The sequence below is a fragment of the Eucalyptus grandis genome, chromosome 2 (assembly GCF_016545825.1).
Source record: "Eucalyptus grandis isolate ANBG69807.140 chromosome 2, ASM1654582v1, whole genome shotgun sequence".
Taxonomy (NCBI): domain Eukaryota; kingdom Viridiplantae; phylum Streptophyta; class Magnoliopsida; order Myrtales; family Myrtaceae; genus Eucalyptus; species Eucalyptus grandis.
This window is the reverse complement of record NC_052613.1, coordinates 43708948-43733323: the sequence shown is the minus strand read 5'-3', so window position 1 is coordinate 43733323 and position 24376 is coordinate 43708948. Positions and strand designations below refer to the sequence as shown.

Here is a 24376-nt window from a genome sequence, read left to right as displayed (position 1 = left end):
CATTAGAAAGTGAAGTGATTGCGGAATTATTTATTCGACAGAGGACCAAATCAATGGCTGTGGCCAACCCAATAAGGGGGGCAGAGCGCGTATGCGGAAGGTATCGGTCGAGCCCGCAATTTGTTGTCCGGAAAATCAACAATTTTCTCCAGAAAATGGGATGTGAATCTCCCATATTGTCCCTAGAGATCCTTGATGTTATTTCGATGCCCAGGTTTTCAAGTTCTTGAACCTGAAGGAAAAAAAAGGGTTGCTTACTTAAGCTCCTAATGATCTGAGGTCAATGAGGAAAATCACGAACCTCGTGTATTGATTATGATATTATCAATAATTCTAATTTGTACTATTGTCTAAAACAAAAATAGTCTCTTGCTTTTTCGGAGGGGGGTCTCAATTCAATTTCTTTCATCAAGTGAAGGTTTAAGTGGAAGAAAAATTATTGTTATTTTATATTTCTAATAATCTGAGATAAAAATAAATAAAAATCACGAGTCTCATGTGTTGATATCAACTCTCTTAGAATTGGAAGAAAAGGGACATATGTCATAATTCAATTGTGGAACGAGTCTTACCTTTTTGTGGCAATGTCCCAGTTTTACCATATTACCAACCAAATTTTTTTCAATTGGATAATTCTTAACTTCCTATGCATGAACGAGTTTTACCATTTTGTGGCAATGCCCCAGTTTTACCATTTACCCGACATGAACCTTCAGAAAGATTCTTAACAGCTAAAAAAAAAAAATATTTGGTTGGTAATCGAATTGCCCAATGGCATATATACAAAAGGAGCATCTACGGCAATGTCATTGTCAGAATATGCCCACTTCACCAGCGGGTTTCCTGCTCCACTAGGCAGGAGCACTTTAGGCCTACCGAAACAAAAGCAAGAATAATCAATTTTTTTGGTCAGAAAGCAAGAATAATCAATTAGCAAAAATATCTTCCAATCATGAATTTGGACCCAACTGATTGACGCTTGTGTACAAGTACCTGCCATGAATTTCATTCAATTCACTAACGCCTTTCACGTAGACTCTCATGGATTTGCCTCTTCTGGATTTGTCATTGCGTACAAGTTTTGTTTCAATTTTCTAAGGACCAAGAAAGTGGTTAAGTATTTGGTTTGCATTTCGTGAACTCTATGTATAAATCAAAACGTCTCTTATTCAAAGTAATTTAGAAATCATACCCGGCAGCCAATATCTAATGAGTGGAGCATTGTTGGACAAATGTGGATGAACGATTCTTGTTCATATTTGTGATTAAGTCTAGTCATGAGATTCGAATACATTATGTCATTATAGCATAGATATTGTGTATAAGTCAACTATTGCGGGATCTTGCCTATATAGATTGGTTGAGTAGCTTTTTTTGTCAAGCACCGTGAAATCTCATTCTCAATTCCTACTTGACTAAACTACCTTCGGTCCAAGCATATGCCCAATGGGAAGCTTATCCCATACTACTCACTCCTCACTTCCCTGTAAATGGGTTGTGAGGAGGAGTCCCCCCGGGATCTTCATTTCAGGGGGAAGTAGTTTAAAGATATACTCAGGTCTTATGAATGTACTATCTTTTAATGGGTTGAAAATATGGATTTAGTTTTATACACAAGAGATGGACCGAGATATTATTTAAGAGCTGCACAAAACTTAGGTCAATAGTAATACATATGAAATGCTAAATTCCTTTAATTTATCTTTCCATTTCACCTCTTTTGTCTCAAGATAAATTAAATTCACAATGTGAATTTTTAATTCAACAACTGATAAAATAAACTTTTCATTGCATTCAAAGTATAAATCTATATAATACAAATTTGCATACGAGTCCGATTGAAGTTTATTCTTCCTTTAAGTTATGGGTTACATATCTCCTGATTTTTTGTACAACAACCTAGCCAATCACATAAAAATCATATTAACAAATTTCTCAAGAGTACCAACTAAATATCTATAATAAGGAGATATTCTATGCACAAGAAGTTAATTAAACACCTATAAGAAATATAAGTGTATTGAAAATTGCCAACGTTTTCTTATTTGACTGTTTAACAAGAGTTTTGGAGAGCTCTTGAACAAGATCCTTAATTTAAGGAATGTGATAAAATGCATGAATTAGTTTGAACTATAATTATTTTGCTAATCTTCAATCTTGTGCACTCTCTAAACTGCAAATTTAGTCCTCATAATTAGGGAGGAAAAATCAATTTTCATTTTTAAAGTATCAATTGTGCAAATCGAAAGAAAGGCTAAAGTCTTGAAAATTAATAGAATTCCTTACTTAGGCTTCATTTGTTTCACAACAAATGTGATATTTTTCTAGAAAATATTTTTGAGGAATTCATTTTTCAAGAAAATGATAATATTTTTCGGAATTTGACTAAAAGTTGAAAATGAACTATAAAATTTTTTCCGTTATTTTGTATGGAAAAATCAAGCACTAGGGACCCAAGCCCAAGCACCAAGGACTCAAGGCCGAGTGCCAGGGACCAGAGCTTGAGCATCAAGGACCCAAGGCACGTCATTTGTGGACCCGAGCCTAGGTGTTGGGATCTTAGCTCAGGTATTGAGATTCCACACTCGGCCTTTATGGACTCGGGCTTGGGTTCTGGGGCATAGGGCATGGGCACTAGGGATTTGGAGTACTGAGTTCCAAGACTTAACCTCAATAGATCCAAGCGCAAGCACTAGGACTCGAGCACGGGCATTTGGTACCCGAGCACGAGTACTAAGGACACGGGCCTAAGCATAGGAGACTTGGTCTTGGACACTAGAGGCACCGAAATTACCATTGGAGTTTCCATGCTCGAGTGTAAAGTTTCATATCTAAGTACTAATACTTAATCATATTTTCATAAAAATGATGTTCCTGAATTTAAGCCAATTTTCTTGTCGACTCATTTTTCTAGATAAGCCAAATACCAAAAAATGAAAAAAAAAAATTTATGAAACAAATAAAGTCTTAATTACTTAACCAATGCGTTTGCTCATGGAATTTTCGTAAACTTAAAATAGGATGTGCGATGTGCTTTCTTTCGATTACGTGGATTCTTTTGTAATCTTTTCGAAATTTAGGGCATGTTTGTTTAAATGTGTTTCTGTTTCCAGGAATACAAATTTTTGTTTTTTTGTTCCTGAGAACAAAAAAATGAACGAAAATGCGTTTGTTTGCGTTTTTGTTCCAAAATTATTTTTTTGTTCTCAGAAACACATCTGGACTCTCTCTTCCATTTTCTTCTCTCTTTTTCTTTCTTTTTTTCTTTGGCCGCGACCTCGCCGAGCGTCGTCGGTCCATGGCGAGGCGAGGCGATCTCGCGCCGGGTTGGGCGAGATCGAGCTCGCCCCGGCCAGCTTGCCTGGGCGAGCCGCCGCCAGCCCTTGTCGATCGAGCGTCGGCCGCCCGGCCAAGGCCAAGGCCGGTCGGCCATGGCCAAAGCGAAAAAAAAAAAAAAGAAAAAAAAAATATATATATAAATTCACCAAACGTGTTTTTATTCTTTTTATATTTCCTAACAAATTTACCAAATACGTTTTTTTATTCAAAAATTATTTCCTGAAACAAAAATATATTTTTCTATTTTTATTTTTAAAAATAATTTTTAAACAAAAATATTACAAAACGCAACTTTACTCAACCCCTAGTTGTATTGCAGTAGAAAAAAATAAGTGGCGTGAACGCATCCTCTCGCTTTCGTCAAAGTAGAGAGCGATCTTTTGCTTGAACTTTTGCGGAAATTAATGAATGCCGGTCCGACTCGTGACCTCGGACCGTTACCGCGTTGTCGCGCGGCTGGAGTTTGACCAGAAGAAATTCCGGAGCCTTCACATGCAGCTCGACGATGGCTTCGATGAAAGCACCAAAGACATTCCCTTCTTTTCTTTGATTTTTCCTGGTTTTCTTTCTCTGTACCCTTCGCAGCAGCAAAACCCTAATAAACAAAAGAGCTTTTTCTTCCATGAAAGAGGAAGCACAGCCGGCCGTGATGGGACCACCCTGGTAATTCTTCGCCTCCGCGAGGGTCATTACAGTAATCTCCGAGGCGGCGCAAGGAGGAAAAGGCAAGCATGGTTTCGCATTGACTGAAACCAAACCGGGGAAAAAGGGTGAAGAAGACACGGCCGTTGTGGAGCAGTGCGAGGGAGGAGGAGAGAATCCGAGCCGCCGGATGATCTGAACCCGGCAGCCTTCCGGTTCCTTCCGATCTTCCCGAACTGCCCCCTCCGTCTCTCTCTCTCTCTCTCTCTCTCGTGCGGCTCTGCTCATTTCCGAGGCCATGTACGGGGAGAAAGATCTCTCTGACGGGGGTCGTAGCAGCAGCTTTGTCGCTCAGCAGATCGTCTTCGGGCAGAGCAAGGAAAACCCAGATGCGAAAATGGCCTCTGGAGAAGAGGGGATGGATCTTTTCAAGAGCTCGAAGGTGGGGCTTGATGGGTTCCAGTCGAGGAGCTCGAGGACCGGCAATTCGGGCTCGCAGCAAGAGCTGACCTTCAGCTACATGTGCGACAATTCCAAGCTGGGTTTTCTCGGGAAGGACGTCCCCCGCGAGGCTTCGCCGGAGAAGGCGAGCTTCAAAGGGAAGGAGATCGCGTTGGGGTCCGAGAATCTGAGCAAGGACGGCGGCGACTATGATAATTGCGTGGAGAGGGATTTCATGAATTTGAGCGGTGGTGGGAGCAGCAGGTGGAATTTGTCCAAGAGGGAGGCCGAGGAGGAGATTGAGAGGGAGAAGGGGGACAAGAAGACGAAGCTCGAGACTCTCAACCTCTCTCTGGCCTTGCCCGATGTGTCCCTCTCTCTCACCGCCTCCAACGCCTTGCAGAATGCCGACCCTTCTGCTGCTCATCAACCGAAACCCACCAGGTCCAATAACACGAACACCACTTACTACTCCAACGATTTCCCCGCCCCCTCGATGTCCTACTCGTACTCGCACCCTTTCTCGCACAACCCCAGCTGCTCGCTTACTCGTAATTCGACGGAGAACTTCGAGTACTCTGTCGGTAAAGATGACCAGATATGGTATGGAGGGGAGGGGACGAACGGGTCAGTGCATAGCCGGTTTAAGCCTCTCGGTGATGGGAGCGTTGCCTTGTCTAATCATGGAGGGGGAGGCAATTTGGGGATGCAGGGGGCTTCGAACAGATTCCATAGGCCTACTAATTCTGATAACCACTCTTATTTCCCATCTGAATTGCCAGCTCGGCTGAGGAAAGATACGGTATCGGGTGATTCGAGAGGGAGGAATTCAGATCATTTGAGAGATCTGGAATGTACGATAGGGGATAGATCACGGAAGCTCTCGAGGCCAGAGAGGATTATACGCGAAATCGTGTTGGAGTCTATTCCCATTATGGCTCAGACCGTGCAGGAGTTATCTGAAGAAGTGCTGGAATCCACCAAGGAGTACTTGAGAACCTTGGTTGCTGCACCAGAGAGGGCAGAAGAATTATCTGGCCTGCAGAGACGGCTGAACAAAAGGTCTGACCTTACCAAGGAGACCCTCTCAAAGTGCAACAAAGATCAGTTGGAAATTTTGGTTGCCGTGAGGACAGGGCTCGGAAGCTTTTTATCTGGGAAGAATAGGCTTCCTATTAGTGAACTGGGGGATATTTTCTTGTTTCTGAGGTGTAAAAATGTGAACTGTAAGAGCTACTTGCCTGTTGAAGATTGTGAATGCAAGATATGCTCAAGCAATAAGGGATTTTGCAGTTCTTGTATGTGTCCCATTTGTCTTAAGTTTGATTGTGCAAGTAATACTTGCAGTTGGGTGGGGTGTGATGTGTGTTCTCATTGGTGTCATGCTGCTTGTGGCATTGAGAGAAATCTGATCAGGCCAGGTCCGAGCTTGAAAGGACCCTCGGGGACTACTGAGATGCAGTTTCACTGCATTGGCTGTGATCATGATTCGGAGATGTATGGTTTTGTCAAGGACGTATTTTCCTGCTGTGCTAAGGATTGGGGTTTAGAAACTCTGATGAAAGAGCTTGATTGTGTGAGGAAGATTTTCAGGAATAGCGAAGACCGTAAGGGCAAGAAGCTGCATGTGAAGGCGGAGGAGTTGTTTTTGGAGCTTCAAAGCAAAGCAGTTTCTCCTTCTGATGCCTGCAATATACTTAAGGAGTTCTTTACATGTAAGCTTCTGCATTCCACTTCTTTCCTCTTTTTGCCCCAGAACTTTTGTTCTCTGCATTTGTGGGATTTAATTGTGTAGGCTTACTAATAGATTTTAGATTTAAATGCCATGAGCTGTATGTGGTGGCTAAGTCTTGTCTAGCAGATTTCAATGCCAAAGGTGAAAAACCATGTTGTTTATCATCCTTACCTTTTTTAGTAATTATCGGTGGAAAATAGGAATTCTTTTGGCAATCTAAGATTGGCCTGGGAGAAACTTATATTCTGATGAGAGGTACATGATAAGAGCTGTTGCACTGAAACTAATGGTGGATGTGCATCTCGAAAATTTCGCTTGTGATGAAGCGGAGACCAGGGTAGTTCTATATGCTTTCAAAGCAATGGGTGACTAAGCCTGGATATCCAGTACCCCTTTGTTGTTATGTGCCTCCCGCGAAACATTTAAATTGGTTAAAGAGTCAGTTGGATCAAATTAGTGATCTCCTTTTACATTTCTGGAAACTGGAAAATATTACAAGGTTTAGCTAGTTATTGCAAGAGCTGGATTTGTGATTTCTATTCTTGGTGATGGATTTTAGCCAATTTGGCCTTGTCAAGACAGAATGGGGAGCTGTTGAATTCTTCTCTTAGAATCTGAAAGGAGATACAGAATGATATCTTTCCTTTCACCTTGATGCAACACCTAGATTAAGTAAAGAATCCGCAAACATGCTCTTTGTACGTAGACGCTTCTACTGGGTAATTGACCACATGGATTGACTAGGCAAGACTCTTCTCACACTGAAGAAGCTCCTTCAGTTGTGGTGTGTAGCCATAAGGTAGAATTTACTCAGACTGATTTGAGATTTCGTCTTGCTTCTTATGTTGATTTTCTTCTCTCGGAAATAACAACACATCTGCTTTCCAGTTAGTTGGGTAGCTCTTACTACGGATTTTCCTGGTATATATCCAGGATATGTGAAACTAGATGGAAGAGAGGATTTTTGCTTGTTGCCAAGTTTGTATTGTTGTTTTAGAAAGTACAGTAAAGTTGGAAGAAACTTAGTGCCTTGTTCTATTGTTTGCCATAGTTAAAATCTTGGATCCTTCTGCATAAGCACAGTCAGTCAAGATTACGGCCAATGTTGGAACACATCTAACATGCACCCACCCTCTTAGTGATAGCAGGATGCAGCCAGAAAAGCTGTCAAGCGCCCCGGCGCCACCCCCCACAAAAAAAAAAAAAAATACACACACACACACAGAGAAATACCCTTTATCTTTTTTATTCTTGATTACTGCTTCCTTTTTTGTCCCATTTTGCATTGACAAATTTAAAGTCTTGTACATTTGTGTCGTCTGATTTTTTTTTTTCCTTTTTTCTAATGGTTATATCTGATCGATTCCTCTATTAGACCTAGATGGGATTTCAGATTTTTCCACACCTATTGCATTTGCAAAGCCACAGATAGAAAGTGCCCGAAAAGACCCAGCCTTTCGCTTGCAGTCCACCTACATGAGGCCTTTGGCTCCCAGTGAGACGCCTAGCAATTCACACAAGGAGTTAAAACCATCCTTGACTAGCGAATTGACAGCCGAGGATGAGTTGAGAAGTCTATTGAGAAAAGACTCATTTGACAGCTTGGAAAGCGTCATACGGATCAAAGAAGCGGAAGCACAAATGTTCCAAAGCAAGGCAGATGACGCGAGGAGAGAGGCGGAAGGGTACAAACAGATGATCCAGATGAGTTTAGAGAAGCTTGAGGAAGAGTATGCGCACAAGCTGGCAAAGCTGTGCCTGCAAGAGACTGAGGAACGGCGGAAGAAGAAATTGGAGGAGTTGAAGTTTCTGGAGAATTCGCACTGCGATTACCAGAAGATGAAGATGAGGATGCAAGCTGAGATTGCTGGCTTGTTGGAGAGAATGGAGGCTACAAAGAAACAGCTTGTGTAATCTTTGCTTTGCCTTCTCTTTTTACCCCTTCTTTTCCGATTTTTTTTTTTTTTTACCATTCCTCTCCTTTCATATGTATCTAAACAAGTTATTTTATCAGTCTTGTATGTGCATCTTTTTTTTAGGGGATGATTGGGCTGTTCAAAGTTTTGATGCAAAAATCTAGTTGGCCCTTTTGTTTTTTTCCTGAAAATGCTATCAGCTGCCCTGTTTTTCTCTTCTTCTTTTCACGCCAACAAGTGTCTTAAAAGTACCATTGGTTAATGTATAGTTTCTGAAGTAAATACTAATTACATAAATTACAAAAAGAAAAGGCAAATCCGTTTTTTGCCCGCTTCTTGGAACCTCGGCAGGTTTTTCAATACACTAAAATCTTTGGGAAAGTACACTAGACGTTCAAATACTTCATACTCTACTCAACTTCGGTTCGCAACTTTTGGCTTGATCAGTTAAGGCCCTCGACTTTCAAATTGGGTTCATTTAATTTGCTTGGGCGACTTGGATTGCTGATGGAGAGAAAGAAATGTGGAAAGTCATGATGGTGTTGCTCCGAAGGAGTGACAGAGTGTAGAATGGAGTTGTCTTTCAAGCGGTGAGGATGAAGAGGGCCATACCAGTTCAAGGGCAAAGCTCTGTTTTGTCCACCAAGAAGACCCCGGGGTTACATTGGTCTTTGCTGTTCTGAGCCAATAAAGGTGACCGAAACCCCAACCCCAAGGAGACGATTAATTTTCTTTGAAGAAAGAACAGGGAATCATATTCTGTCATTTTCTGGTGTCGAAATAAAATAAGGGAAAGCACAGAATACGGCCGCGGACATTATGGAAAAAACTGTACTAAGAAAGATTCAAGGGTAGTGTAAAAAGAATAATTGCCAAACTTTGTTTTTCGGCGGATTCGAATCGACCTTTGACATTTGCGTCCACATCGCGACATTAGATATAAGATTGTAGGGGTTGTTTTATCGCGACGATGACACTGTGGACTACTATTAAAATGTCATTTTACAGGTGCCGATGGCAGTTGCAGGGGAGTAGCATTACAGATACGAGATAAATCTGAGCAACAAGACAAACCCAGAAGAAAAAAAGAAAGGTTCTCTCAGGATTTTTCGGGGAAGCTTTGATTGAATGCAAAATAAATATTATTGAATGGTGGCCAAAAGCAGAATGCAGAAACTCAACAGCAGCTTCGCTGGTAACTGCTCCTTGCCTTTCCCTTTTTGTCCTCCTATGAAGTCTGACCTAGAAACATGGAACATCTCGAAGCCTATATGGGTTTTGCTTTAAGGAATTAGCTGCTTGGATGTTAATTTAATGAGCTTGGTAACCCAGATTCATGGTGGTCATAATAAATTCATTTTTCTTCCAAACTCTGGTCACCCCGAGTTTGCAGGAAAATGATTGCTGTTAAAGTATATGCAGATTATTATTAAATTCACTGTTAGCATAAAAAAATAATGATTTATATGATCGTCAATCATGACTATCTTTAGATGGGTGATATGTGTATCTATAATATGTGTATCTATAACGCAACCTAATTCTTTTTCACTCATCGAACAGTGACCCACTTAACATATGTTGTCTCTATAAAATGACAATCCTTTGCTATATCTTGAAAAAATCGGGATTTTGCTAGATTTATTGAAAGGAAATCAACTGCGCAACTGCATGCCCAGTATCTTTTTCATTTAACTCCCAGTTTAATCCTCATGCTAATCTGACAGAGAGAGACCAAGTAATTGCTCCTGAAAAAAGCAGCTGGGTCTTGAAATAGAAACCGAAATGACAGATAAATTATGATAAAGAGACACTAGTACATACAATCAGTATCAATAAGATCACACTTTCAACAAGGGGGAAAAGAAAAGCCAATGATTCAAGAAAGAAGAAGCTGTATATGTATATAGAGATCGCTCGAATCACACGTAGTGAGCGAGAGAGACCGAGGCATCGACGAAGATGCCAAAGAGGAGGATGAAGACGGCAATGAAATTGACCAACCGCGCTTCTCTCTCGTGCTTGAGTTCTAAGAATACAGCCTTCTGCATCAACCCGGTCAAGGCCGTGCATACCGCCATGAACAGAATGATTCTCCCTCCAGTTATGTGCCATGGCGCCATTCTCGATCTGGCCTCCCTCGACGTGGCGCCAATCATGAAGGTGAAGAGACCGAGTAGCCACTGTACATACAAAATAGAGTCGTGTTTGCATATCGTGTTAATAAGAGCAACATTAGGCGACGAGGCCCCGATACGGAGTCTCCTGGAGGAGTTTGTGTTACTGTATTAGTCATCGGCGTGTGCTGCCGATCGCTCACCTGACATCCGAACAAGGAGATGGTGCCGATGCCGATCCAGGAGTGGAGGCTGTTCATGTCCTCTATCTCCTGCATGTTGTGGAACTTGAAAACCGCGCAAAGGCCTACGACTCCGAGGATAAACGCGATGATATGGAGGAACATGTGCGTGACCTTGCGGACCTGCCACTCCGCGGCTACTGTCTTGTACGCCATCATCGCTGCTTCCACAAAGCCCCCGTGAAAAGAATAAATGAGAACGGGAGCTTAAGTTTCGTGAATTGCGACAAGTGATTTCACTTTTCATTGATATAAGTGAACCCGACACGGGTTGTGGAAAATCTTTAAAATGTGCAATTGTGACGGAAAAAATCATCTCCAAAACTGTGGATACAATGTTTTTTAACCTCTCAATTTCCGTCATTGTAAGATGACCGAAATGGATAATGACATTTGCTAGAAGAATAGTAATGTTTAAGAAGTGTAGGCACTAGCATTGCAAAACCAATAACCAAATACTGGAGAATGCATTCTATCTTTTGTTCTAGTCAGTATGACTTACTGATAGTGAAAATTAAAGCCCTTATGATCTAGGAAATCCATTGACATCACGAAAAAGTTGTACCTTCACCGCTGAAGAAAATGAACCCAAATACCATAAGGAAAGGGTGAACCTGCCACAGAGAAAAAATGAGGAACAAAAGACTTCACAATTGTCAAATGTAAATCAACATAACAAGCCAAACCCCGAGAATGAATTCGTACATTGAAAACTCGCAACGCGTTGTCGGAATCAAATTCCATGCCCTCACGATAGTGGAGCAACCAGACCAGCATGAGAACAATGGAGAGGACCCCGCACAAGTGCGCCGCCACTGTTAGGCGAGAGGCCGATCCATAATGCTCATGTCTTCCCGTGATCATAATGGCACAAGATGAGGTAAAGACTCGGGAAGATTTCGGCTCTGTTGCTTGCAATCTCCCCCCTTTCTTTTTCCTTTTTTACGGACCGACTGATATTGGTTTGATGTAAGGCGCGATGACTTCTCTTATAGCAATATGAAAGAGGGAAGAAGCTTGATCCAGGTTTTGCTTTGTTATGGGGATTGGTATACAAACATGGGAAACTTTCGACTTTGGTAAAGCACCCAAATGGGAACAAAAAGCTCTGTACCGGTATAACAAAAAAAAAAAAAAAAATAGAATAGTCCTCAGTTACTAATGTATTTTGAATCCACAAGAAAGAACCAGATCCTCCAGTTCATCTCACATCATCTTTTTATTACTTTGTCTTGTTTACGTGCCTGAACTGAGCCCACACCTTGCTTCTCGACCGTGCTACGTTCCTCTGTTGTTTAGCAGAAGGAAAATGCACCTTCTGAAGTAGGCCACCCATGGTCAGTCCAATATCGAAATGAGACTAGCGTCATATTAGGTTCTGCTTCCTGAAATCATTAGGTTAGGGTAAGCTCGGGTTCAGTTCGGTTTAATTTATCTAGAACCATATGAACTTGGCTGTATTTGACGAGTGTTATCATTTGCTTGAACTGATATAGCATGAAAACTACATACACTTGAAGAAAGGCGGTAGACATGATGAACTCGTACATGGACAGGAGTTTCGGGTGAGAAAGGCACGGTGGAATCAAGTTCTAACGTGCCAGATATTGGGCCTGGCATCAGCTTGAAACCTCCTTATGAGGACCTGAGCTGACACTGGTCATTGCTTGTGGCTTCTGGGTCATGTTAATTGAATGGGCTCTCGGTACTATTGCGTGTGCCGCCGCAAGGGGTTCGAAGTCAAAGTTCACTAGTTTTGAGAAGGAAAAAGATCCTTTTGCTTCTCTGACATGTTTTGGGGAAGTTCCAGTTGACCCCCTAGACCAAGATACCCTATCCTTGATTTTGTCTTAAAAGGCTTCGTGCACTTGGCGAATGTGAATCGATCGCCCCTATCGTTCTCAAAAGGCTCCACTTCATCTTCGAGAAAGAGAGAGAGAGACGACATGACTACAGCGATGATGCTGGTAATGAGCGAGCGATTGACATCGGTGAGGCGTGGCGACAATGCTAGCAAAGGAAGAAACAGAGAGTTTTGGAAATCAAGGTATTAGGCATGCAGATTTTTAAAGAATGGTGACAAGTCAGTTCTTATGGATGGGATGTCTGACAATCCAGGCATAGAAAGACAACCTATCTACGGCGTCTACGAACCCATTTAGTCATTAACAGAAAGGAAAGAAGTTTCTTGTTTAGCTTCTAGAAAGTGGCTTTCCAAAACAGTTTCCTATTGGAATGGAAAGGTTGTAATTGCTCGTCCCATTTTTCTCTATCACACATCATTTGTAACTAATGTAATCGACTGTGTCAGTAACATCACATTGTGAAAATCGTTTCAAATTTAATATATATTAAGTTCAATTTTCATTTATACGAGTTTTAATTATTCATATATAGGACATGGATGAAAATGGTGGTGAAATTAAACACGCATATAAATTGTAACCGTAAAAATTTTATTTATCATCTTTGCATAATAAGATTAAGTACAATAATCACGTCTTATAATCTATATAATGTGTGTCACGAGTAGAAAGGGATGCACCTCATGAACAATATCTCACATATTTCTTAATGTAGATGACCTCAACGAGTATCATTATTTACAACTAAAGGAAATAACATAAGTGAATAGAGGAGACCACAACCTTTTACGCATGGAAGACATCTTCGAATAAAAGAAAGTGGTTTTCACAATTTTTTTTAGTGGATATTACAATTTTAGGGTGCAAAAGTTGAATATGTATGCCCAGTTGAAGAAGGGTTTGCATAGTGGGAAAAAGCAAGGCTATCATTGATGTTGATGTGGATAAGGATACATGAGCGTGTCCTTCTCTCAAACAATTACTTTATCCTTACGAAATTATTTTGATTATCATTTGCATGCCCTTCATTGTTTGGAGCACTTTTATCTTCTTCTTTTTTAACAATATGTGTATCCGGATCTTATAACTCGACTAACCTTTTTGAATATAATTTATAAGATGATGGGTATGAATTTAAAATTAATAAAAAAAAACAGTGATATTATAAGCTCTGGTGGCAATTTAAAATTAATAAAAAAACAGTGATCACTCTCTTATATCATGTTTGTGGGAAAATATCTCAGAAGATAAAAAGAAGATTATGGCATGGCAAATTCAAATCAAACATTTAACGGCTCCCAAGAAATTCGGAGTGTTATTTCCATCTGGGGTTGACAAGAAGGATGGATTGATGATGGCCATGGCCATGGCCAGTTAAGTTAGTAGTGCTTGTCAGCTTAGCATTCTTTTCCGAGCCTTCCGCGGGTAAAGTAGCTGATGGATTCTTGGGACATCATCACGCACCCTTTTGTCCTCCCTCTCTCTCTCCCTTTTTCCTGGCCAATGATCTTCTAATGAGCTTACTGCACACCAGCTTTTTCCGTTCTGCACACCAGCTTTTTCCCTTCCCCATGTTGGTACATCTTTGCTCAAGTCGGGCTCATGCCAGACGATGTCCTAGCGTGCATGTACCTTGATAGCTATTTGCACTTACTTCCTCAGGCATGGGGCGGACAAGCAATTGAAACTAGTGGAATGAATAGTAAACTTGGGATTTATCTCTTCGTGGAGATGTTTATCGAAAAAGGACCCATGAATCGATGCATGGATTCTGCTGCACAAACTTGTTTTGCACGTAAAGATGTTGGCATCCCTTTTAGCCGTTGTTTTGTAGCTCCCAAGGATCTTGTCCAACGTGAAGCTTGTTCGCTAGGCTTTATCTATACTCGTACCTATTGATTGCAAGCTGTCTCCAGTGTCGCCTTTCCCTCTCTACATTATTTGCTCGATAATATAATATGAACTGAAAATGTTGAAATAATGAGGTAATCGAACTCGTTGTCAAGCGTCCTAATCTTTCCACAAGCATGTGTTCCGGTCCTTTCTTTTTTTAATCACCAAGTCAAGCCCGACAGATTAGTAGGTAGTAACTTTTTAAAAGACTTTATTAGCATAACAGTTGTGAGAGTAATAACATGTTATAAGCCACAATTTTTTTTTACGGAGATGACCTCACAACAATCATTCACTTTTTTGTGGTCCTAGACTAATTGTTATTCTCACAGTAGATAAAAGACTGTCTTCTAATCATTTCTCTTTTTTCTAAATGAAAAGCGCGTAAATAATGAATATTTGAGAAATCATAACCTAACGTGCTCTATAATGAAAAAAAAGATCCCATCAATTATTGCAAGCAAAGAATTATTGTGAATGAGAGCAACCATGGGTTCTCAATTATTAGGTGGACATTGAATTCATGTACATGCGTATTTTGTACTTTGCTCTCATTATTCTCATAGGGAACTTTTGATCCCCTTATGCCCACGGCGTTGATGCACGATTGATAATGATGGATTTGTATCTCTCCAAGCACGTCCTATCTAGTGCAATTCCAATATGATAGAGAGCCAGAAAATTCGTTATGAAGTTTTTAATTTTATCATCATCGCTATCGAAGCACTCAATCCTCGACCCCACGCAAGAGGCAGATGCTGCCAGTAGTCCATTGGAGCACTTCGCCAAAAATTAAGCATGCTAACTCGAAATTGACACCGTGGATATCCAGCATTGAGTGCAAAGATAGACCTCGATCGGTCCCTTTTTTTACATTTCCCAGCTAAAAATAAGATAAGCTAAAATTAACCAATATATGGACACGTGGCGTGCATTCATATAATTATATGAATGCACATGTAAACTTAATCTAGAAATAATTTACTCCATGCGAAAAAAAGGGAAAAACATAATCTCTTTCTCTCTACCCTTCATTAACATCGCGCACACAGCTACAAGCACTAGCCTCCATCGCATCATCGTCGAAGCTGGCGTCTTCTTCTTGGGCATTGCCAATGATTGACACACGCTCTCTCTCTCTCTCTCATAGCCAAAGTCGACATTGACCCCTTGCCGGTAATGGAGGTCTGAGCACAAACTTTGTCTAGTTAACGTCATCTACGGATACCGAGTTTTGCACGAAGAACCCTCTCATACTTATATGTTCTGCTCGGCCCTGTCTAAATTTGGCAGTGCAATTTCTCCATGAAAATACATTGAAGTGAACATTGAGAGCATATAAGACTGATTTCCAAGATCTCTGACATGGCAGTGACATGTTCCTACTAACCATTAAGCATCGTTCGATGGTTGTCGAGAGCGACTATTCCGTGACATGAGCAATTGCCAAAGCGAGGGGCTTATTTCCTATCCCATCCATGCCTGATTCGAGCTCTGGACCCACTCTAAACGTGGCCCAGTCCACTGTGTAGCCCATGCCAAGCCAATGGAGACGGCACTCTTCTTCATTGATTATTATAATATTATCTGCCTTTTGCGACTGTAATATTGGAGATTTTAGTGTAGCTGTAAAGATAAAGTAGATCTTCAATTTTCAACGCACGAAATGTTCTAGTAAAGAAAGAACAATTTCATATTAAGTAACAGTATTATGAAGTTGTCGTTTAGCATGGTCCTCGGTTTAAACGAAAATAGTGATTGATTGAGAAATTTTACACTGATTTTTATGCTTAGAAAGGACCTTCATATGTGCAACAAATGGACATTTCACACGAGAAACCATTTGACCGAAACTCGAAAGCCCACGTATTCCTCAACGAACTGCAAATCTAAGCTATACTTGAATCCAAATATATAGAATCGATTCCAATTGAAAAACAAAAAATGCAGGCTAAAAATATCAATTCGACTCGACCCGATCTTATTCCCCAACTAAAAACCGCAACCCTCCAATCATTGTCAAGCCCCAACAGGACCAAGAAAATTGGGAATTTGAGGATGAGCCGTGGCAAAAAGAGACCACGACGCAGCGATGACCAAAAGGGGCCATTACGCTAAGCGTGTGGAGCCTGCTTAGCCTGGCCTACTACCACTATTACATTCCTCTTTATCTTTATCTCCAGTTTGCAACCTTTTCCTCTTTCCCAAATGGGCCCAAAACCACCCCCCCCCCCGCCCCTCCATGCTAGCGTTGCTGACTGAGCAAATTGAGGTGTCGATGTCGCTTGCAGATATTATATACAAATCCAACCACCAAAAAGACAAAGGAACCTTCTCATCTCCCGAAGTCGTCCCCCCCCTCCTCCCTGCTGTCCAAACCGTCCCCTCTTGTCCATATCCACAACCATGCACCGTTTTCTTCTGCTACTTAAATGGCAATGTCGCATGTTATAATAAGGCGGATTGTTAGGTCCACCGGCACGGTAAGGGAAAACTCATACGTTCCCCATTGGACGAGTGGTGTATCCGTTTGAATTCTTCATTTGACCAAACCGAATTCTCTCGTATATAATTAATTGAGTGGTGAGTGATCTAGTTAATTTTTGCTCCAGTAATGAACCTGATAAAACTTTTGATAAAATGGGTCTGCCCAAGGAGGTTTTTATATATATAAGATTTCAACCTAACGAAGCTGTCTTGTCCCATTTTTTTTTTCTTGTGCCTTTTCGCTCATTCTCGAGGGACGTGGGTTGGTAGGTGGGTGGGTCAAGAAACCGGGAGATTAGGAATTGCAAATTTCTTTTTCCCCAAGCATCAATGGCTCTTTGAAGATCTGATCGAATTTCAAGTCTGGACGCATTTTCCTATGACTATTGAAATAGTTGGTACGTTTTGGAAAGGGTGGGGACCTCGAGAGAAAGTGCAACTACAATGATTTCGTATTTTGGACCTAAATTTAGATCTTTTTTTTCTTTTTTGTGCGTATCAATGGCAAGCTCATTAGAGAGAGAGAGAGAGAGAGAGAGATGGGGTGGTGAAATTCATGAGTTAGAATTTGTCTTCATGTGCTTGAGATGTCGGGAATAAATGATGAGAAATGGGCCAATGGGGGAGGGGGTGCTATATAATCTAATAAAATCGACTATTGGCTTGAGCGGCCGAATAAAATAGAAAAAAACTAGATAGAAGTGAGCCCTACCACATTCCACAAGGATCATAGTGTCTTCTCTCCTTTGGCTCCACAGCTAGGGTTTTGGTGGAATCCCGTGATTTATCTATATATCCGTGCAATCATTTGTATAATGTAAGACGACAAATCGCATAATGAGTTCCCGAGCTGTTAAGCTATTCTAGCTCCAAACTTTCAAACGTTCATAATTTCGACAATAAATCGACAATGTTGAAATTCATGTAATTAAATTCTTTTACCCAATGACTTTACCGGCGTGTTGGAGTAACTTTTAGGAATATGAGGACTCCGAGCGCCAATTAGCCGAAGCTAGAGCTATCGCAATAATTACCCATCAATTCAATTCGAGGTTATGTCCAACTCATATATTCTGGCAATTTACTTGTATTTTTAGTGGGAGAGTCCATAGTACCATACGACATCTTGACGGAACTTGGTATTTTTATAAGTAAAAAAACATATTTTTTTTGTTCTCTACTTTTTCAGAAGGGAGGGAGACCGGATATACAAGGTTTTGACAGGAATGCATGTCTTTGGCCAGATGGGGATCCCTTAAAATAACAATACATGCTTAGGGTCCAAACTTCTAAGCCAATTTTTAACTTATGTCGAATTCAGTGAATGTATCATAAGCTCGTGCAGAGCCTCGGATTCATATGCAATGCATGTGGATGTGCGCATGTCTCTCTCGATGGCTTTTGGTTTGTTATTATTATTATTATTTATTATTCATTCATTTGGTATATAAGATTTCAAGATTCAAGGGTAAGTCTCCGCGGGCATTGATATAAACCCTATCCTATGTTGTCCGAAGTTTTCCTTTGACTATAAATGATCTTTCCACTTCCTACGGTATTCAGATACCTGCGGTCCTCTCTTCCCGGTCCTATGGGGACATAAACCTTTGACCGCCAGACTTAAATTATGTCGCCAAACGTGCTGAACAGCTAAGCTTAGAACGCATGTGACATAAGTTGTTAGTGTACGCTATAAATGAGACCGGAACCTTTTTAGAAAAAGTTCGTAACCACCACCATAGGGGGAAATTCGTCAAATCGGGGCAAGCCACGAGAAACGGGGAACAGTATCTTTCGTCCGAATCGAAGGCCACGATCTCGAGCGGAATGAATATCTTCACAAGCATTCTCGCGAAGTCAAAAACGCTTGTGGCTCCTCCTCCTTCTTCATGCACTGCCAGGGCGAGGAGGCAATAAATGGTTCGCTACGTGTTTCCATCAGCGAACCGGACAATAAGGTTTTGGCCCCTAAAGGAAAAAAAACAGATGATGAATAGGGAAAACCTTCAGGAAGACGCCTCTTTGGCCAAGGAGAAAGATAATTCAAATTCACCACATGCTCGTCGCTTCAAAAACACACATTGGATGTCGTGAATTACACCATCATAAAAATCTCTATTAGGGTTGTGATAATCGTCGGAGGAGACCTGACTCCATCCCAGCGACGAAAGTGGCGGTGAGAGATGGATGTTGCCAGCATTTTAACACCTTAGCTATTTCATCTTGCTCAAAGCATGTGAAGGACAGGAAAGAATATGAGGGTTTTCTTCCTTCTTCTTTTTTGTTCTTTTTTTTTTTTTTTAAAATCAGGTGTGAGCAAATTGTTCTATATAGTAACGTGTTTCGAGATATGCATTGTGACGTGGGCTTGCTTGCCAAAGAAAATGCAGTGTCGATTTGATTTCACTCGTATTTTTTGTGCTCTTCGTGGATAAGATAACCACGACATTTCGTGACATAATAGAAAGGGGGGTGGGGTGTGGCGTTTCCTAGTGCGCACTTCTTGGTGGGGTTTCGATTGGATTATAATTTTTCAAAGTCGGGTTCAAAGGACGATCATCACATGGAGAGGAGGGGCCCTCGACGACCTTCGTCACGTAGCGTTCAAGAACTAAGGTCCAATCGAGTGTTATATACGCTTCGGAGAGTTCACGAGTCTTGTCTTGTGGCTTGACTTATTCCTTTGGCAGGGCCAGCAAGCATCAGCAACACTATCAAACTGCACAAGACAATTAATCTAGCTAGAACTTTAATTTCTGTCACTAAATAAGCCTAAAAGGGTTTCTTTTCCTACTTCAAGTTTATTCTATTTATGACATCTATTCATATATTATCAAGTAAATGTATACAAGAATCTGTATGGTACATATAATGACATAGCTTCGCAGGGTGGATTTGGAGGGCTAATCCCTGGCCCGCTGTGCAGAAACACTGCTTCACTCGCTGGATACCGCTGCAATTAGGGCGAGGGTTGAGAAAGCAGAGGGAATCTAACCCTCACTTTTATGAGGACGATTTGTTACGTGCATGTAAAGTAGCTACTAGTTGTCCTACCAAATTTCAAAAGGCAATGTGCGCACAACAAATTGTACATAGTTTCATTTTATAAAATTGATCCAATCATATATAAAATTTATAAAGTCACTAACAATTCAAAATGTACCTATGCAATGAAATTAAGTTATAAACCTCCTTACATGATACAAATAAATTATCAAACTTTTTTAATGGAAGAAATTGCCATCAAGACCCTTTTGGGTCATCTGTATAGAAAATGACATATACAGTGCTAAAAAAACGTCACGTATGATAAATTTATATTATTTTTCAATTGAGAGTTTATAATGTGATTGTGTTCCGATTGAAGATTTAGTACTTGATCATATGTTCCGCACGAGGTTGAGGACTTATGCGACTTTGCTTTATCAAAAATTGAACAGAATGTATCCTATGCAGACGTACTCGTATTCACGTAATATGGCTTGTATGTAGCCAAAATGGATAACGGGAGCGGGGCTTCGCCACGTATGGCTGGACCGCCGAAATTCGGCGCCGAAAGATTATCCCCCATGACGTGGCCCACCGGTGCGCGCTTTGGCCTCTCAGGCACGGCAAAAGCTGACCGACCTGACAGTATCGCGACACGTGGGTCGTGCTGGTTGGTCAACCTCGGCCTTTTAATAGAGTGCAGACATCCCCAGAAATAAAGTGTGGAAAAAGTTAAAAGGAAAAGGGTTTTTATTATTACAATACATTATTATTTTCCTCTCTGGTTGCTTTTCAGGTTGCCTAAAATACCCACGAGGATGAGGCCGAAATCACCAGTCTGGCAGTTCTCCACGTGCGAACCCAACGGCCACTTTGTAATCTTGTCACTGGACCGTCGACCATATCTAGCAACATTAGATTCGTGCAAATCATGGGCAGTGGTTGAGCGGAGTTAACCCTTCAGACTCTTGACCAGAGCAAACTAGACTGCTCCCAAAAGGCAATATATATAATTAGAGCATTTTATATCTTTTTGCTCAAACGGGAAGTTAGTCAGGATGTCAAAATTAATCTTTTGGGTTTATCTCGTGTACCTCCAAGAGTCCAACACCGAAATTGGTCAGGATCCTAAGTAAGCAACTCTGCAGTTTCGCTAATTGCCTTACATTTTCTGCTGTCGATATCTCGATAAATTAATTATTCGCCACTTATATATTCGATAAGTTCTTTGGGAATGTTTGTTAACCCGGTGGCAAAGGTTTTTCCTGCTCATAATCTCTTGTAGTGGAGGAATTTGAAACCATAAAAGAATAATAAAAACTAACGATCATTTAACATTATTACGTCATCTTCACATTTGAAAGAAATTGCGTTTATTTTCATTAGTCTCGTGCTCTATAGAGAGAAGGGCGAGGTTGCCCTCGCTTAGGCGTGTTTCTTGACTTAATGATCCGGAAACGCAATCATGCCTGTGAATTAAATGCACACCGCATGCTCGACCCATTCCCATGTCTTTCGATACGGTTGATATGACGTTAGGATTATGCATTCGAGTCTTACTTGAATAACTTCTCATTTGGTTCCTCTCTTCCCTTTCAAGGAAGGAGGGGGTTCAAAAGTCGCAACGCGTCCGGGTCACTGAATGTGATGCGGACTATTACCTAAACCAACGACTCCCTGACACGAAACACTGCAAGGACGACCGAGTCTCTCTGCCATTTCAGTCAATGGCGAATCGTCTGCTTAATTGGAACTTCGTGAGAGAATTTTCAATCCTTATGACCTGCCGAAAGTGGACCGTTGTGTGGAAGAAACGCTTGTTAAATCATCGTTCGTACCATCATGGCCGTTGGGGGTTGCAGTAATGAGTTCGATCAAACGGTCGAGACTCGCTAGCATTTAGTGACGTTGATCTGCAGCTATCTGGCACGTACTTAATCTAACAACATCAATAATTAGCAGATCCAATGAGCGCTTTGGGATTCTCCGCCCAAAAATAGAGGGGGAAAAAAAGACATGGGGATCTATGACATAAAAAGATTCCTCTTCCAATGTATCCTCACTTCTTACGATGTCCCCAATTTAACGGGCATGTAATCTTACCAAACTTCGTACTATTTAAAGATGAATGCCTTAAAAAAGAAAAAGAAAAAAAGATGAATGCCTTAGTTACCTAAGTCAAAGTTGGAGGGGACAATGTGAGCATGTACTTAGCTTACCAACGCATTACAAAAATGAAATTTGCAAGATGATTTTTATTTTTTTTATTGGGATGAGTGAATTGAATTTCTAAAACTTGTTACTAAAGTGCAGTTGAGTCTTAGAACTTTCAAAAAATTCAATTAAATCCTAAAATTTATCAAGAAAGAATAATCGAATCCTAAAATTTTCAAAAAAATCAATTAAATCCTAAAACTTATCATGAGGTTGTAATTGAGTCATGAAATTTTCAAAAAGCATAATCAATAAAATGATTCGATTGGACCAATTAATAAGTTTTAAGATTTAATTGCGATTTTTGAAAGTTTTAGGATTTAATTATATTTTCGTCACAATTATTATGATTTAATTAAACTTTTTGAAAATTTTAAAACTTAATTACACTTTTGTAGCAAGTTTTAAGATTTCCAATATAATTATTCTTTGTTTTTTATTTCTCGACAACTCAACTTTTAGTTCTCTTTTGAAAACTAATTTCTCCTTCCATATCTTTTGAAAGATTTCAGAACACATGATTACTTGAGTAGAACATGATAGCCACTCCACTATTATTACCTTAAGAGGGCCCCAAAAAAAGATGATGGTCCCAAGGATAGGAAAAATTTACTAATGAAAGACAAAAGCATAAGCCACATCCAACAAACGAATTAAAGCTCTTTCCGAATTTATCATATCAAATAAAATTAATCAAGAGCTTTGAGAGGATCAAATGTGTCCAACGAGATAAGCACGTCGGCAATTTCCCTCTGCTGTGGTCTCTTTCCGGCATCATAAAGATTAGAGCAGGTTGAGAAAGTACTACACAAAGCGTCATTTTCACGTATAGTATGATATGAATAAAATCAAGACTTACCCATAAGTCTTTAATGGGTGGGCCCTACTGCCTTAGCATCTGATTGGTGTTACCATTGCGCTGCCGTGGGTTTGATCTCACTTAAGCTTTGGATCGGGCGGTAAGATAATCACGGCGGACTCGATTCGTTAAAATTCGGTTAAAAGAGAAGGAATTCAATGGGCAGGAACGCAAATACCGTTGAGGGTCTTCCGGGGAACACCATTTTTCCCACTCCAATCTCAAAAAATGTCTTTCCTTTTCCGTGCTAAATCTTCCCCCGGCTATTACGGGGCCCCCGCTCCCCGCCCGCCCGCCCGCGCGCTGCGCACGGGAGATGATGATGACGGCGGCGGCGTCGTCGTTGACGGACGTTGGGGTTGTGCTCGCGACCGCGTCCCCCACCACCACCACCACCGATTCGGCTTTATCTCTCTCTCTTTAAAGGAGGGTGTTTGACCGGCCCCACCACCTTGATTGACGGCGTTAACGTCGCGACGGATGGCCGGCTCCTCTTGGGGGCTCTCCCCCCAGAACCCCCGCCCTTGAATCGCGCTTCGCTCCCCAGGTCATGATTGCGCAACGGCTAGTTCGGTGCTGACGTGGACTCCGAAGGGCGTAAAATTTATCATCTGCGTCAGGAGCACGTAGGCCTCACTGGTGATTACCTCCGTCGCCGTGGGACCCACGCGATCCGACGGACGGTATGCATTGCATCGGGCCAACCGTTGAACTCCCGTGAACGTGAACACCGAAAGCGTGGTCAAACCCCACCCCGGGGTCCAGAGAGTGGTGGGCCTATAAGCACCCGCCACGTGGCGACGACGGTTGCAAAGGACGAAAACGCTCCCCCACCACCGCCCCACCACCGCTGACGAGCGTGCCCCGCTCGTTTTTCACGTCACTTGTCCTCCGCCTCTGGCAACTCGGTCCCTTCTTACCTGTATTAACTTCCGCCGCCGCCACCGCTCTCCCGTGAACGTAGATTTACCTGCCCAATCACAAAATAATTCTACGTCGTGTTCATTTATCTAACGATGTTTTGATCGATACTTGCATATAAAACATAGACTATTCTACTTCGATTTAAAAAAAAATGCCATCTATGTCGAGTAATTAATAGTCTCATCCTCCATCAGTAGGTCGCTTCTTTCCCAACCTAGCTCACGCAAAAAGTTTAGTACATGACCCTGTAATTATCAAACTTTATCGTGTTACTTTCCTCCGAAAGAAAATAAAGTAGGTCTTGATAATCAATATTCTCCATGACTGATTAGTGGCTAGTCACGTGATGTTGCCATCACATGTCACGGTTCCTTTCATCCTGAAAGGGCCGCGCAAAGTGTGAATTAGAGTACGAAATCCCAAATTTGCCAAGGCATAGGATTGTATTTTTCTAATGCCATTCGGGTAATCTATGGGAAATTTTCGGAGGAAAAGGCACAGCCGGCAGCTAACGTCAAGTAGTTAATAGTCTCAATCTCCATCAATAGGTCGCTTCTTTCCCAACCCAACTCACGGAAAAAGTTTAGTACACGACCCTGTAATTAACAAACTTTACCGTGTTACTTTCCTCCGAAAGAAAATAAAGTATGTCTTGATAATTGATATTCTTCATGACTAATTAATGGCCAGTCACGTAATGTTGCCATCACATGT

At 41.2% G+C, this 24376-nt stretch overlaps 2 protein-coding genes across 2 annotated transcripts; one reads left to right on the top strand and one right to left on the bottom strand.

The window, feature by feature from the left end:
• The first annotated feature begins 3773 nt into the window (after window positions 1–3773).
• On the top strand, window positions 3774–8264 carry LOC104433017 (protein OBERON 3). Its single transcript, XM_010045629.3, has 2 exons — window positions 3774–6137; window positions 7533–8264. Exons 1-2 carry the CDS (start codon window positions 4280–4282, stop codon window positions 8069–8071), a joined length of 2397 nt encoding a protein of 798 aa, XP_010043931.2. The 5' UTR covers window positions 3774–4279; the 3' UTR covers window positions 8072–8264.
• Window positions 8265–9847: 1583 nt separating this feature from the next.
• Window positions 9848–11410, bottom strand: LOC104433016 (probable transmembrane ascorbate ferrireductase 3). The gene is made up of 4 exons (XM_010045628.3): window positions 11138–11410; window positions 10998–11046; window positions 10394–10593; window positions 9848–10256 (listed from the first exon to the last, which is right to left on the bottom strand). Exons 1-4 carry the CDS (start codon window positions 11294–11296, stop codon window positions 9996–9998), a joined length of 669 nt encoding a protein of 222 aa, XP_010043930.2. The 5' UTR covers window positions 11297–11410; the 3' UTR covers window positions 9848–9995.
• Window positions 11411–24376: the final 12966 nt, after the last annotated feature.